This window comes from Leguminivora glycinivorella, chromosome 26 (assembly GCF_023078275.1).
Source record: "Leguminivora glycinivorella isolate SPB_JAAS2020 chromosome 26, LegGlyc_1.1, whole genome shotgun sequence".
NCBI lineage: Eukaryota > Metazoa > Arthropoda > Insecta > Lepidoptera > Tortricidae > Leguminivora > Leguminivora glycinivorella.
Genome location: NC_062996.1, coordinates 6670488 through 6687587, shown reverse-complemented (window position 1 = coordinate 6687587; position 17100 = coordinate 6670488). Strand labels below are relative to the sequence as shown.

The window sequence follows — 17100 nt, the reverse complement described above, 5'->3', positions numbered from 1 at the left end:
TACTTCTAGCTACCGGCGATTCCTATTATCATATTTTATGGGGAATAGTGTTTTGCCTAGAGCGTAAGAACGTGCGACTTTCGATCCGGAAGTCGCGGGTTCGAACCCCGCCTCGTACCAATGAGTTTTTCAGAACTTATGTGCGAAATGTTATTTAATATTTGCCAGTCGCTTAAATTTTCAGTGAAGGAAAACATCGTGAGGAAATCGAACTAATTCCAATAAGGCCTAGTTACCCTTCGGGTTGGAAGTTCAGATGGCAGTCGCTTTCGTAAAACTAGTGACTACGCCAAGTCTTAGGATTAGTTGTCAAAGCGGCCCAGGCTCCCATGCTAGCCGTGGCTAAATGCCAGCAAACGCAAGGAGGTTGATGAGTGTTTCGCCAAGAGTTATAGATCTATATTTTGAATTTCCTAATTCCTTTTTGTTTCCTAAGTTACAAACTTTAATATAATACCTCGTTGGACCAGGGGACCGATTTTTGTATCTCGAACGCATGAATTCGCCGTTCGAAAGTCGTAGCATTAATTTTTTTTTCCACAGATTCGAACGGCGAATTCATGCGTTCAAGATTCAAAAATCTGTCCCCTGGTCCAACGAGGTATTATGTTAAAATCGGTCCCCAGATGGACTGCAAATCACAGAAATCACTGCAATAGGCTACAGTGGCGGAGCGTCAATACAACTCGATTCCCAACATGTTCCCTAAAATTCTATAGTATATGTAGAAGTCCATACAAAACAGATTCCAAAAACCCCTCCGGCTTTACCAACGAAAATTTTCACGCCCCGCCACTGATAGGCTAGTTTCCTACTAGTCAAATCAGCTTCTTTTTAAGAACTGTCAAAACGATTTGCTAATATGGAATTACTATGAAATACTGAGGAGTGACGTCACGGTCAATTCACTTACTTTATATCTTTCTCTTTGACTTATTAAATGGAAATTATGTTTAAACATCACTACTGTCCGTGTTTTTCTTATAATTATGTGGTGCTTTATTTCGTGCACTGCAAGAAATATTTTATTTTAACTATAGGAAACTAGCCTCGTGCCCGCGTATTGCAGTCGCTTTGCAGTCCGTCTGCATAACTAAAGTGTTAAACTGGCGTGAAGACTCGCGTCCTTGAACTCCTGCCACCTGCATGCACTCAACCTGTTTCGGCGTCTCTTCAATAATACTCGACTTGACCTCATTTTTGTACTTCTTACTATTATTATTCTTCAATGTTATACTAAGATTGCTAAGTAAAAAAAAATCTTTTGATATTTCGCTCAAAGAGCATTGAATCAATCGCTCTTTTACAAATTTTGTTGTTTTAAGGTACAGCCTTTTAACTATTGTAGTTTTTACTATCTTTTACGCAGACGCTAGCGAGTATCGACTGCGTAAACTCATGGTAATGATACTGCGATGTTATGCTAAGATTGCAAAGTAAAAAAAAAATAAAACATCTTTTAATATTTCGCTCAAAGAGCATTGAATCCATCGCTTTTTTACAAATTTTGTTGTTTTTAAGGTACCGTCTTTTAACTATTGTAGTTTTTACTATTATTATTCTACGATGTTAGGATAGGTCTGAGGCGGGCAACCCCATTTCCCGCCGAGGTATGTATAGTGCTTTTCTCAAACATGGTATGAAATAAATAAAGTCTACTGAAAATAGTAACTTTGGATGGCTGTATCTCCTAAACGGTGCGTCGTAGCGCAAAAATAATCGAATTTTCGTTCCCCTTTGATATTCCGTATACGCTTATAAAAAAACAAAAAGTTTAAAAAAAACATTCAAAAAAAACGAAAAAAATTTTTTTTGTATGAAAACGCACCCAAAATCAAATATTGTCTAGGGCCCGTACCAGTTGCAGTCGGCACGTCTATAAAGCCCCTTATAGTTTTTTTTAATTGGCTAAATACCTGGATGTTATGTCACAATTATCTGTATTTGGAAATTAAAAAAGAAGACTTTGCCGGCCTTGGCCTGCAAGGTTTGTATGAAATTCCATTATCTATCAATCGTCCTAGCCGCACCTGCAACGTCATACTTCGCTGCCAATTATAAGGCACATAACATCAATATTTCATACCATGTTTGAGAAAAACATCTTTTGATATTTCGCTCAAAGAGCATTGAATCAATCGCTCTATTACAAATTTTGTTGTTTTTAAGGTACCGCCTTTTAACTTAATGCGGAAATCTTGGATAATTTACGACAGAAACAGAACTGTTTGGTTTTAATTTGTAAATAAGTCATTTTTAATGGCATTTTATAATTTTTGGTCAAATGTAACAAACATTTGATAGTTTGTCCTTTTTAGTTCTGTCATTTTGTTTGATATTTTTGTAAATTAGAAATGGACAAAATTGTTTAAGGCCGAATTTTGTTTATGCAAAATAAACATTTTTTCGATGATACTTGTCAACTGTTAGGTGACGTGATGGAACTGACATTAACATCTCGAGGCAAAAGCACCTAAGTATTTTTTTCACAAAAACCATGTTATCTTAAAAATGTACCTTATTGAATAGCAATGTCTACAGGTACAATTACCTAATTAAAAACAGTAGGTACGAAAACCTAATATGTAGTGTTCCTTAATTTTTTAAATTCGTTAATTTAAAAAATAATAATACACGCTTCAAAGTTGCATTGATTTTATTGATATTTGAATCTGCCGCGGTTGCTTATGTTTCATGTCATGTGCAATAATAACAATTTTATCAGAATTTCTGATGGAATGGCCCTTATTACACTTAAAGCAGAAGCCTTTATACACCGTGTTTTTATTGTTTTCCGTTAAATTCGACACGCAGTTAGGTTCATCACCAGGAACCACTCTGTATATCGCTTTTCGTTAAATTCGAAAAAAATTTTTTTTTCCTTTCCGTACATAATAAATGAATTAATTAATGTGAGAGGGCCTTAATCATAACATTAAAGTTAAACTCAGTTTCAAGTGTCTGGCGGCAAATGTCAAAACAAATAACATAAGGAAGTGGTAATGGATGCTATGCCACACACGTGGTCAGATTTTTTTTAATAATTCGATAACCGTAAGAGTTAGGACGCCATAGTTTCTTAGAGAAATTAACCGTATTTGACCTAAAGAACCTTCCCTTAAAGTTAACGGAATTCGATAACAACAGGGTGTATATAGAAATTCACATCATAATATACATATGTAGGTAATACGTAGCCACGTATTAACTTCCGAAATAACCCGCATCTGCATCCCATCGTCTCTGTACTTTTAGTACCATTGTTGCGTATTTAAAGGAAATATCCGCTATTTGTGTCCAAATATTTGTTCTTTTGTCCGACCGAAGGTAGCAGGTAATAAACGAGCTCGATCCTGACCGTGTCGCTCGATTGAGTCAGTTTTAAAAGGTTTGTCTTTGGTTTTAAGAGGGTATAAGATAAAAATTGTGACGGGGAAGCTTTTTAATAGACCAAGATATATCAAAATCTAAAATATGTTAGGTTATTTTAGTAAAATATCTTAAAAGCTTTCTTAATGTCCAAAGAAAACACGCCAGTTTCTTTTGTTTTTGACCAATATGAGCTCTAATTTAAGAATTTGACTGGGTGTTGTTTAATACATATTTTAGTTTCCATATTAACGGTATTTTAGTCTTTAGGCAAAGGCTTTATGGAAAGCTTGCATCTTCATCTTCAAGCATTTAGGTATATCTCATTTAATGGTGATGATAATGAGGTGCTCAATGTTGAATGTTTGGTTAAAAATATGTTTAGAGGCAGACGAATATGGAACTAACTGGTTCTGTTTTTATTGTAGCAGAACGTTACTCCATTGTATTGTGCATCTATTAAATTACATATAAATTTGACGGTTATCATAACAACTCCATGATTCTTTTGATTCTTTTGCACCACAAATAAACTACTTAGTGCAATTGTGTTGTGAATCGAAGTTTTGATAAGGAATTTAAAACAACAATGCATTATCTAATGCCACTAATTAGAATTTCCCATCAGTTATTGTATTGACCATTACAATATTTACTATATTACCATGACAACACGTCGTATCAACAATAACAAATGCAAAAATATATAACGATACATATACACTACCTAATTAAACAATCAGCCACTCAAATTTATATGAAACCTTTCTCCTCAATTAATGTCTTTCCAAAAGCGAAATAAACTTCAAATCAATGGTGAACATGCACCTCCTAGGCGAGCTCCATAGTAGAGCTGTCTTCTCCCAGTCTGTGCCTATTTATAATAAAAAAAAAAAAAGAAATCGAGGAACTGTCACTGATATCATCATAGCGCGACGAGTATAATAAATCAATAAATAATGCCGTTAAACACGATATACAGTTGACTTTAGGAAAGTGCAGTGAAAACGAGTGACGTAGCACGCGACGATGCAGATCTTCATTACGTATTGTTAATATTGTTATACAGTTCGTGTCACCCACGATGACGTGCTGATTTGTCGAATCTACCCTTTAATAATACGGCGTTACGATTCATTTCGTGCGTCTTCGCGATTGGCAAGATAATAGAGATTGTATGTGTGCCTTTGATGTTTGTAAATATTTTGAGACTGACGACAAGTGAGGGAGATTATAGAATGAAATCGTTCGGAATCAAATTCCATTATTTTAAACAAAATATAGACATAACTTCGTTTTAAAGTTTCAGTAAATTGATATGATTATTATGATTTCATACGTTTTCATTAAGAATATTTTTGGTTTCAGAGAACTTGGACACATTCTTTTTTGGCCATTCTTCCAGTTTCTTTGGACGTTGATGAAAGATGCATAGTTCCATATCCATATAATCCCTATATTCACAATGAGTTTTTAAAATTTATTTTTATTTTTACGAAATCTTCCAGTAAGTTACCAAATGTATGAAATTTAATAACTTTATAGCGATTTCATGTTTACTCCCACCAGAGTCTTAAAATCTGCCAATTTTTATTAAAATTCGTAAATAGCAAACACAAATTTGGCCAAAAATGTCATAAAGCCGAAGTTATAGTCCACTTTAACCACTTTAGTGGAAGACAGGATAACTAAAGCAACTATGTCCACCTGTACACAAACCTCTGACCGGGATCCCTCCCTAATTAAGATCTGTGTTCGAACGTGACCTTACCATGGAGCTCAACTACTAAGCTTCTCCTGATCGAAGTGACAGGCGAAAGATTCTTAAAGTTTTCATTGCCACAGCTTAGCTAATAAAATAGTATTGCAAAATGAGATATTATACGTAAAGCTAGCCTTGCGATAAGAGTATGCGACTTTCAATCCGAAGGTGGCTTCAAACCTCGGTACGTACGTACTACGTAGATACCGGTAAGTTTTTCGGTAAGCTACAAAATTGCACGGCGAAATTATTTATTATTATTTGTAAAGCAGGCAGGCAGTTGTAGTAATTGATAAAGCCTGTATCCAGTTGTCGGCAGAGGTTTCAGGTGTTATGAATGAATTATTTGATAAATTCACCGTATTGCAGCCCACTGTACAGTCAATATATAACATGTTACACCAGCCACTGAAAACCTCAGACACCCTATAGATAGATGCCATACTGAGCAACTTTTATGGGATCGACTCAGAAGTCACAGTCCTATCTTGACTGTATTGTATGAAGGAAAACATCACGCCGTGAGGAAACTGGACCAATCCCAATAAGGCCCATTCTTCCCTCTGTTTTGGTACGTTATCGGTTCGTAAATTTTTCAAGATCAGTTGTCAATATCCATCCCGGCTCTCATAAGCCATGTCCTAAAACCCGGGAAGTCTATGATAGAATTTATCTTCAAATCAGTTAGGTACAAAAATAAATGCATTTAGCGTGGCATCGCTATTTCTCGTGTCGCGCTGTGCCACGCCGTGCCAAGAAGTTATCGTGGCCAATAAACCGTACACGACATATGCACTATTTTGGCAAGGAAATATAGTGTACCTTGGGCGATGTTTAGCGCTCCAAACAAAACTGCGCCCGTACTTTACAATACTGTTAGTCATAAGACTCATAAGAAGTCATAAAGTAGTAATTCCAGAGGGTATACAATATTTAGACCTCTACATCTATGACAGATGATTTAAGCAGCATCCGAACGACACGCGTTCGTTGCGGTATAGTCCAATGAGGAGGCACGCTCAAAGATTATGACAGAAGGCGCCACCTTATTAGTCCATTGGACAAATAACTAAAGGATTTCATGCGTGAGAGCGAGAAGAAGACATTGTTTTCTCTTCTCACATATGAATGACAGTGACATGGCGCCGCCTGACGGGATAAAATGTCAGTGTACCTCCTCATTGGAGAGAGTAATACACTATACTATACAGATTTTCAAAATATTTTTGTTTAAGCATTTCTAGAACATCGTACATAGAAGCAACCATCCGGATTGTACCCCATTCTAAAGGTGTGGTTGTGAGCCATGTAAATCTGATCGTAAAGTTCACTCCACGTCGGGATTTCCCCTGTTACGTCAGGAATTTTGGTCTTTAGAACGGAGGACTTTCCGAATGAATCAAGCTTAAACTTTTAATTTGGGAAGACAAGGATAGTGATGCTACTAACTAGTAACTACAGCGTTTGGAAGCTAGGGGCTGTAAGGGGCTAATTAAGTCCCAGAAAATTTTGGTCTATCAGAGTAATGTTCAGGTTATACCATTTGTTCATTTGACAACCTTACGAGTATATCTTTAGACCGTTGAAAAGTGATTGGAAAATTTCATTCAAATGACCTTTTGTCCACAACTTCTGCAAAACTCATACGGGCCGGGTTTTGCTTGAACCTACATCGAAGTTGCACGCTCTTACCACTACGCCACCAGCGCTTACGTATAAGGTCCTATCATGCATTCGTTAAAAAATTACAATTAATAAAATCAAGTTTTATGACAGGTAGTATTCTCACTCGATTCCGATGCAACTTATAAACCATTGCAAATATTGTAATACATTGCAAATATTGTAATACAAGCGCCACTGTTCATTTCTTTCTCAACTAAGAGTGCATAACGTTGCTTAAACTTTGGTTTGGCGAAATTGTAGTAGTAAGCATCTTTGTATTGTTTTTAGAAAAAAAAAAACAATAATTCTACATTTACGTCTATTCATTCATTCCCACCGCTCGGTTTTGGGGTTGGATTATATTACGATGTCGAAATTATCGAACCCTTGCAGTGGATTCTTGTCGCGTTTATTGATTCTGATTCCCCTGTATTAACAGTGTTTACTGTTGGCTTGGAAGTTGTCACTTTCGTAAGCAAAATGGGATTTTTGAGATGATTTAATTGTTTTAAATCCGTTTCAGTTTCAACGTCGTAATTGGTAACTCAATGGACACAACATCCGGTTCGAAGGACCAAAATGAAGTTGATTTCATTTTCATCACTGATTCGGTAAAAGTAAGTTGAACTTATAGTTCTAGAAAGTGTTAAATCTGTTAACATATTCAAGGTGAGTTTAACAGTTATCTAGTTAATGTATAGATCAGACATTTAATTTAACTACTAAGTTCAGATAAAAGTTCGATTACTAAAGAGACAATTGATCTTTATACACCTAATGTATTTTGATCGAATGAAATGATATTGATACAAATGGCAATTGATTTAAATCATCAATTGATTCTTGTTATGGTTAAACCTTTTTAGTTGTTGCTATTGTAGTAGTTTGAAGATTTGTTTGTTTATTGTGGTCACACTGGTTACCAGCGACATTTATTTTATTAGACGCGGTCAATAATGATTAATAATGAACCATATGACAATTCATGTTTGTATGGAAAAACTGTTAACGTGAAATATTTTTGAACTTTTTGGAGTTTTTAAGTCATCATTTATTTATAAAACTTATCCAAAACTTTTGGATGCTTGAAAGACATCTCAGTTTCAAGGGATATTATGCTCTATTAAATGATTACCTGATGGCTTTTATCAATTTTTTTTTCGTTTGCTTAATTTAATCTAAAAAAGTATAGAAAATTACATTAATTTGAGTGCAGAATCTGTAAATTTCAATCAAATATCTTGTTTATCAGGCGTGACTAGTTTTATACGTATTTATAAAGAATTAAATATTTATCGTTGTTTATTAGCTTACGCGATTTTAAGTTAATATTAAATTAAATATACTATTTTAAATATGTATACTATTTATAGATTAGTATACAAACTTTCATTCGACTTCTTTTTTTATTTACATATGATATAACAATAACATTGCATGACACTTGCCCAAATATTGACTTTGTGCGGTCATTTCAGTATGTCTTTAACTTCTCCTTTTTAATAATAAAACATTATACGTTGATGTTTCGTCATTTGATCACGGGAGGCTCGGTAAAACAAGTTTTGAGGTTACCTAAACACCGTATACAGCGTTCCAGTTTTTTTGGACGGCACGGCAAATTATTGATTTTGGAGTTACTACACTTTGTTATCGTGGGAGTATACTGTTTTCTTTAACCATACTGTACTGGTAATGTAAGAAAATACTACAATAAGGTTACTATTGATTTGGAATTGGGTGTGTTTTGGTTACAAGCGAAGCTAGTTTATTATAGAGATGGGTTTTGGTTCGTAGGTGTTTATCAACAGATAAGTTTACTCTCACAACTGAGCGCAACATAAATTCAAAGCGATATCGTCAAAATCCAAGCTACGGATACAAGAGTATCATAACCTACATGATATCGATTCGTAAACATTCCCTCCAAAAAAATGCGCCGCACAAAAAAGGGGTTCGGAAAGAGACCTGCTCGGGATAAAAAACATTGAGTGAGTATACGAGGGATAGACCTCCGTACCTCCGTAGTGCGCTCAGCGGCCTCCCCACTCGTATGTTAAAACCTCCGGGTACAGGGGCGAGCTACCCCGCATTTCTGCTCTGACACAACAGAATTAACACTGAGAGCGAACTCTCCACTTACGATGTTCCGGTTGCCTTTCTTCCTCATACGAACATTGCACGCCGTTTATCCATTTAACTATTTTAAAACTACACTACACTGACACTAGAGTCCTCACGCTCACTGACATCGAAATTTTAGTTTTTTTTTATTGGAAGCGTTGTCGCGTGCAGCGTCCGCCGGCCGGCGGGAGGACAACGGAGCAGGCACGCAGGTGACGCCGCGGCGGCTTCTAGTTACTTTTTGACGAACGTTTTACATTATTTCACTGATTATTTGAGGAAAATAGTCGCGTTCGCCTCATAATCGCGTAGTGTGACGCATCGTACGGTCGTCGGTAGCAGGTACGCCCGGCCCGTCTCGCTCGATCGTACTGGGATTCGGTCCGCGTCGGGCGCGGGGCGAGGGCCGCGGGGGACGGGGGGCGCGCCCTAGCTGCTTTACCGACCGCGCTGCGGCTCTGCTCTATCCACCGAGCAGACAGGTGGCGCGGCCATTTGCAAATATGCGTTTGTATTGATGCTACCTGCATTTTGTTTGTTTTCATTTTTTAATCTGTTTGACATCTTTTTGTAGTCACGTGTAGAAACATGATTTAGGCTTCTGAATTTCCGAAGTTACAATAATTATTAGGCTCTGTCCTATTTAATACGACATCACATTCATTACAAATTCTTCAAGTAAACACAACGCTGTATTCCCTAGTTTAATAATAAGGCAGCTAGCGCCATCTCTCGATACGAATTGAAACCACATGCTGGTACCATAATCAAATCAAATAACAAAAATCATTATTTATAAGTTACATACTTTCACCATATGGCCGCTGGCCGCAAATTAAATAAATAAAACTGACAATTTTCATAGGTATATCGTATATCCATGGTATATCCTAGGTAAATCATGTTTAAACTTTCTGTTTTAAATATTATTTATTTCTTTAAGAAGTTTATGGAAACAAAATAATGATACATATGCAATAAGCGACTGAAAATCGAAAAGGATAAAAGTAAAAAAATAATATTTACAATAAGGCAGACAGGCAGTTTAGCAATTAATCATTTAATATAAAGCAAATATGTAAAAACTGATATGAAACAATTCAAGAGCTTTCTTAACGCAATACTTAAAATATGTATCAGCAATACGTCTTGTAAAGCGGCTCAATTTTTTTGGGTTTTAAACGAATTATTACAATAAGTTTTTTTTATTACTATTTACCTTCATGGTGAGAGAACATTATCATCACCGGTTACTGGTTGATTTTGTACAAACAAAATGCCATTTCAGCCATTTGCGTGAAATTATGAAAAATATTTATATTTCTTTTCAAGTTTTTATGGCATTGATAAACATTTAGATTGCCAGTAGTAAAATAAAATTAATAAAAATAAAGTCTTCAAACAATTTTTTATTTCAACTGTGACACGTTTCCGTAAATTGAATTTTTGATTACCAATACGAATATTAATCAATATTTAATTTTATTTAATAATAAGAGTGATGTAATGTTATCGGTGGGAAACGATATTGATTTTTGAACGTTAGAAAACTGTCAGCTGCTGCGTTTGCTGTCAAAACGTCGCACGTATTGACGTTTGCATTGACCACACAAACGCCGACAGGTCAATCCAAAAATCTATAGATAAGAAACCACGTCAATTAAGCACATATGTAACTAGTTAAAACATATTTAAGTATAGAACGATGGTTCGGAATAGGAAGACCGTTCATATTCAGCACACACATCGCGGAAATGCGACTAGTAGTAGCTCAGCAAGCAGTGAGACGGGCACGGGTAGTCGCACGTTAAAAGTGCTCTCAGGATGGAAAACTGTGATAGGTTTCGTGTGTTTTACTGTTGCTGTGTATGTTGGGACTCTAGGCTACTTAGAAACGAGGGTGAACACACCTTTTAGCGATGAGAAGGTATGTAGTTTATGAGGTAACATTTTGCATGTTTTATGACTGCGTCCTGTACAAACAGTGGTTTATGAGTGTTGACAGAGCATATACCGGCCGGTGACATCATTCAGGGGTAATTTTGAATAGGTTTTAAGTCAGAAATACTGTATGAATGTTGTTCTGATTAGAATGAACATTTATACACATAAAAAAGTGATTGTTGTATGATTTGTATCATGCTACGGTTTGTTGATCATTAATAAATAAATAAATATATTGGAGACACCTTACACAGATCAACGTAGCCCCAAACTAAGCAAAGCTTGTACTATGAGTGCTAAGCGACGATATACATACTTAAATAAATAAATACATACTTATATACATAGAAAACATACATGACTCAGCAACAAATATCTGTGCTCATCACACAAATAAATGCCCTTACCGGGATTCAGACCCAGGACCGCAGCTTAGCAGGCAGGGTCACTACCAATTGAGCCAGACCGGTCGTCATTATTCATTGTATAGTGTTATATAAACAATTTTATGACTGGAATAACACAAGTAATAATCATCAGAATTTGTTAATCCTAGTTGATAATATTTAATGAATTACCGGTTGTACTCACGTTATTTTAATAATGTTATCTTTTTTTTTTTTATTTTTTTTTTATACTACGTCGGTGGCAAACAAGTATACGGTCCGCCTGATGTAAAGCGGTCACCGAAACCTATGGACGCCTGCAACTCAAACAGTGTCACATGCGCGTTGCCACCCCATTAGAAACTTGTAAACTCTTAATCTCATTAGGTTAAAATATAGTTTAGAAGAGAAGTTACTTCAGTTAAGTTTTCAAATTGTTTAAATTTCAATGATTCAAATAAATCATTCTTGTTTAGATTACTTACCTACTAGTTTTAAGGAAGAGCGGTACCCCTTACCACAGGTATTTGTTTACTTAAAAAGGGGTATCCACAACTAAAGTTATGTAAGTAACTCTTAAAATGAATAAAGAATTTTTAATTAATTTAATTTATTTATTATTTCGCTACTGCTGCCCCGCTCACCACAGCCCCTTCTCAGCTGGAGCGGTCAGTGCACGAAGTCTAGCCGCTGTGAGCACTCCTATATGTCTGAAGATTGGCCTCCAAAATTGGCCCGAAACATGTTGCAGCAGTAGTGATATAATAACATGAGTACAACTGTTGATTTATTAAATATTTGAACATGTCTCACAAAAGTTTAACATCTAGTTGATAATCTTGACTTGAACTTTTAGTGTGGATGTTGTATAAATGTTAGACTCATAGTACCATTGTACCTATAATTAAAAAAAAAAATTAACAACAAGGATTTTTTTGCTTGCGCCTCCGACCCCAGAGCAGCAGCCCGCACACAGAGCAAGCGCCCGCAGTATGCGTCGCGCTCTTTACATGTAAAGGCGGGGTCGCTACTCTTGAGAAAGATCCTCGAAAATGGATCAAAACATGTCGAACGCTATATTGACTTAACATGTGAGTAACCCGCTTAAAATATTTTTAAGACCAACTCCATTAATTTCAGATAGTATCGGAGACGGGTCTGGGCGTCCCGAGCCGGTACTGGGGCTCATATCGGCCAGGAGTGTACATGGGCATGAAGAGCCGAGAGCCTCGCTCACCCGTCTTCGGCCTCATGTGGTACGACTTGACCAGTGTTGCGCAGAAGGGCATAAGGTGACTATAATTCCTTTATGAAAAGAGTATATTTCCATCTAATAAATTTATTGGTTAAGATAATCACTGATGAAGATGATTTGTCAGCTTATCTGGCTCTATACATATTTATAAATAAATAAAAATAAATAAATAAAATTTGTTTATTTCAGGCAGGGCCCATATAATATTAGTACTAACATATAACACTTAAGCTATATTAGTGACTTAAAATTAACATTACATATTTATTTAACTTTAACTGCTATTTTTTATTTATTTAAATATCTGCTGCCCTCAGGGACACCCGGTACGTGCGTGTGCGTTCGTATCCAGTGTCCCTGAATGGGGCAGTCCACCCTGTCACTGATGACCCTCAGGATGTTGTTGCGGCTCCCGCGTACTCTGCGCTGGAGTGATGCGATGCGGTGACGGATCACCGCGCCGAATCCCTCCGTTCGCGCGTGCGCAAACATGGCCGAGGCACTGCAATAACGCGGGATTTATTAAATGCATCAGGGACAATTTCATCTGCTGTTTGCGAATTCTGGTCTGCACAAAAATTCAGTGTAAAGCGGGTGATAGATGTACGAGCAAGTTTGCGTACTTTCGCTTGATAAGTACACGTATTTTAGGGCATTTTAAGAATTTTGATCCCCCAATTAGCGAAAGTTGTTAACAAAAATTAACTCGCTGTCAGTTTTGTGACGATAATTAACCACGGAATTTCAATAGAAATATTGTTTTTGTGTTAATTATATAAACTTTAAGCGATAATCTACATTCAGAATGTAAAAAATAATTTTTAGACAGATTTTATGCTTAATTGTCGTCACAAAACTGACAGCGAGTTAATTTTTGTTAACAACTTTTGCTAATTGGGGGACCCAAATTCTGAAAATGCCCTTTAACAACATCTCGCATAGTCTTTGACTATCCAATTGGTATGAAATCTTTACTTTGCTTGTACATACGTCTATCACCCACTTTTTTGTATAATTAATGACGACCGGTTTGGCTCGATCGGTAGTGACCCTGCCTGCTAATCCGCGGTCCTGGGTTCGAATCCCGGTAAGGGCAAACATTTGTGTGATGAGCACAGACATTTGTTCCTGAGTCATTGATGTTTTCTATGTATATAAGTATGTATTTATCTATTTAAGTACCTATGTATATCGTCGCTTAGCACCCATAGTACAAGATTTGCTTAGTTTGGGGCTAGATGTAGATGTAGATGTAGTGTAGGGACGCCTGGCCGGATACAGGCGGGCTGTCGATCGCTGGTGCGTTCATTCAGCCCAATTCCCTGGAGTTGGAGCTGCAGGTTACTGTCCCGGCTGCTCTCCCACACTTCTCTCCTCAAATCTTCTTGTTTTCCTGCAGAACAGAAGGACATCTTTAAGTTTGACATCCTTGAGTTCATCTTCTCCCAAATTGTCTCTACCGAATGTTTCATGTCGCGGTGCCGCATACATGATACATTCTGCTAGTAGGTGCAAACTAGTCTCCTCCTTACCACAGTGTGGACAGGATTCGTCACTACTGATACCTATTATCTTCATATGTCTGTTAAGAGTGTTGTGTCCCGTTATGATACCGGTCAACATTCTTAGACTGTTCTTACCTAGTTTCAGAAGATACCTAGCTCTCCTTTGGTCTCTACCTTCTATCATCATCTTCGTTTGTCTGCAACTGGTCTCTCTTTCCCAGGCTCTTTGTGCTTCCATCTCTTTTATCCTCTCAATGACTCCTTTCGTGACGTCAGCTGACATAGGCAGAGCCGGTTCCGGACCCAAGAATTCCGTCTCCGCCCCCGCCCTTGCCAGCTCGTCCGCTTTCTCATTACCTGTGACTCCCTGGTGTCCCGGTACCCACGCAACCGTTACACTTCTATGCTTGCCTATCGAGTTGAGCTCTTCCTTGCATTCTCTCACCAGGGACGAGGTCACCGATGTTCTCTTCAGAGCCTTTAGTGCCGCTTGACTGTCGGTGTATATGACCACGGCTCCATCTTGTTTATCGCTTTCTTTTAATATACGTGCACAGCGCGCTATGGCACATACCTCTGCTTGGAACACGCTAGTGTATCTCCCTAGTGGTATCGACACCTTTTCTCCTAGTTTCGGGATTACTATTCCCGCCCCTGCTAGCTTTGTAGAGCTTCTCCTAGAGCCATCTGTGAAGCATATAGTCGTTGGGTGCCCGACCTCTACCTTCCAGTTGTCTCTTTCTCCTATATGTACTCTATACTTCTTATCGAAAATCTCCTCCCTCTTTATGAGGTCATTATTAACCATCAGCATTTCTAGCTTCGATAGTGCCTCTCTTTGTATCAGTGCGTGTCTCTTGTCCACGCAACTTCCTCTCCATTCCTTGCATGCTTTTATTCTGTACCACTGTTCCATGGCTCTCTTCTCTGCCTCAATCCAGAGGGGCTTTAAGCCTAACAGCACCTCCATAGCATGTGTCGGGGTGGTTCTCATAGCCCCCGTCATCATGAGGCAGGCTAGTCTTTGTACTTTTGTCAGATTCTTCCGATATTCTCCAATATGGGTCCTGTGCCACCAGATCACCGCCCCATATAGCACCCTGGGTGTGATAATGGCTTTGTAAATCCAGTGGATCATACTCGGCTTTAGTCCCCAGTTCTTCCCTACTGCCCTTTTACATTGGTACAGCGTTCTTATGGCCTTAGCCGTCTGCTCTCTGATATGAGTCTTGTATCTGAGTGAACTGTCAAGAGTAATGCCCAGATATTTGAACTCGTCTACTATTTCTAGTTCTACGCCCTCTATTTTTATGGGTTCCAGCTCTTTTTTCCTCTTATTAGTGAATAACACCAGCTTAGTTTTCGACGGATTGAGATCCAGTCCTCTCCCTCTGCACCATCCCAGTACCTGTCTGAGACCTCTTACCATTATGTTCCTCATGACACTGAGGACCATACCTCTCACCAGTAGTACTCCGTCATCAGAGTAGGCCTGCATGTACAAGCCTCCCCTGTTGAGTTCTCTTACCATAGAGTCCAGAAGTAGACACCACATCAAGGGTGACAAGCAGCCTCCCTGCGGGAACCCCCTCCTGGGACTAATCGTCTTTGTTATTCCTCCCAACTCCGCCGTTATAGACCTGCACCTAAGCATACTGCCTATCCACTGCGCTAATGTCGGTCGGATGCCTTCTCTCTCCAGACTCTCTTCAACGGCTTGGAAGGTAGCCCTGTCAAAGGCCCCCTCCACGTCGAAGAAGCAGCCTAGAGCGTACTGTTTCGATTCTAGTGCCCTTTCTACCCTCACAGCTAGGTTGTGAAGGGCCGTCTCCGTTGACTTCCCAGCCATATATGCATGCTGATTCCCGTGAAGCGGGTCTCCACTGCAGTTGGCCTTCTCTCTTATATGCTTGTCTATCACCTTCTCTAGGGTCTTTAGGACAAAAGACGATAGACTTATGCTTCTAAATGATTTTACCTCTTGATATGATTTCTTGCCTGGTTTAGGTAGGAAAACCGCCCTTACCTCTCTCCACACCTTTGGAATGTGTCTGTGAGCGATACTTGCCCTGTATAGTTCCAGTAGGTCATCTTTTATGTGCTCATACCCTTTCTGCAGTAGTACCGGTAGGACCTCATCCGGGCCCGCAGACTTGAAGGGTGCAAAGGAGAAGAGCGCCCACTCCATCCTGCTCTCCTCCACCACTTCCGCCGCACCTCCCCAGTCGGCCTCCCCCCGGCTCACCTGCTCATCTATCTCTGTCACCTCCTCACAGCCCGGAAAATGTGTGCTCAGCATAGTACTCAGTACCCTCTCCGGCTCTGTGATTAAGTCACCGTCTACTCTTAGGCTCCCCAGTTGGCACGCCCGGTCACCAGCTAATAGCTTTACCACCCTCGCACCTTCTGAGTAACTGTCAATGTCTTCTGTAAATCTTCTCCAGCCCTCCTGTCTAGCTCTCTCTCTTAGTCTGGTATACTTATTCCTGACCTCTCTGTACTCGTCCCAGCTATGAGCGTCGCCTTTCTTTACCGCTACCCTCATAGCCTTGCGAACCTTCTTCCTTACCTTCTGTAATTCTCTGCTCCACCATGGCTGTCCTTTACCTGCCTGCACGAGTTTCTCTGGACATGCCTTGTGGTATGCTGCTATTACTAACTCCTTCAGCCTGAGTGCTCCTTTGTCCAGGTCGTCAATACTTTCGTACCTACCACCCGAGACAGAATTTCTCTTTAGCTCCTCTCCGAACTTCGTCCAGTCTGTTTTGCGTGGATTTCTTACCTTCATCTTTTCTACCCGACAATCAATGCTGTAGAGTATCCTTCGGTGGTCAGACATGCTGTCCTCCTCGTCCACTCTCCAACATTTTACCTTGCCTGATATCTCTCTCGATGCTACAGTGATGTCCAGCACTTCTCTCCTCGCCCTTGTTATAAACGTAGGTGTGTCGCCTGTGTTTATGATCTCCAGGTCGCTGCTTATTAAGAATTCTAATAGAGATTCCCCCCTTTCGTTGGTGTCGGTGCTCCCCCACACCTCATGATGTGAGTTAGCATCGCAACCTACTATCAGGGGTATTTTCCTACCTC

The 17100-nt window shown here is 38.9% G+C and overlaps 2 protein-coding genes across 3 annotated transcripts in view; one reads left to right on the top strand and one right to left on the bottom strand.

Moving 5' to 3' along the window:
* Positions 1–9301, bottom strand: part of LOC125239838 (LIM domain-binding protein 2) — a 106804-nt gene extending 97503 nt beyond the window's left edge. Inside the window, exon 1 of one of the 2 annotated variants that reach the window (XM_048147552.1) lies at positions 8940–9301. In XM_048147552.1, the coding sequence (XP_048003509.1) occupies positions 8940–8966 (27 nt within the window). In that variant the 5' untranslated portion in view covers positions 8967–9301. The other variant, XM_048147553.1, reaches the window with a different exon arrangement.
* Positions 9302–10540: 1239 nt separating this feature from the next.
* LOC125239859 (mannosyl-oligosaccharide glucosidase) overlaps positions 10541–17100 on the top strand; it is a 40572-nt gene continuing 34012 nt past the window's right edge. The window contains exons 1-2 of the mRNA XM_048147582.1: positions 10541–10847; positions 12391–12542. Coding sequence (XP_048003539.1) covers positions 10626–10847; positions 12391–12542 — 374 coding nt within the window. The 5' untranslated portion in view covers positions 10541–10625. The remainder of the gene's footprint in view (positions 10848–12390; positions 12543–17100) is intronic.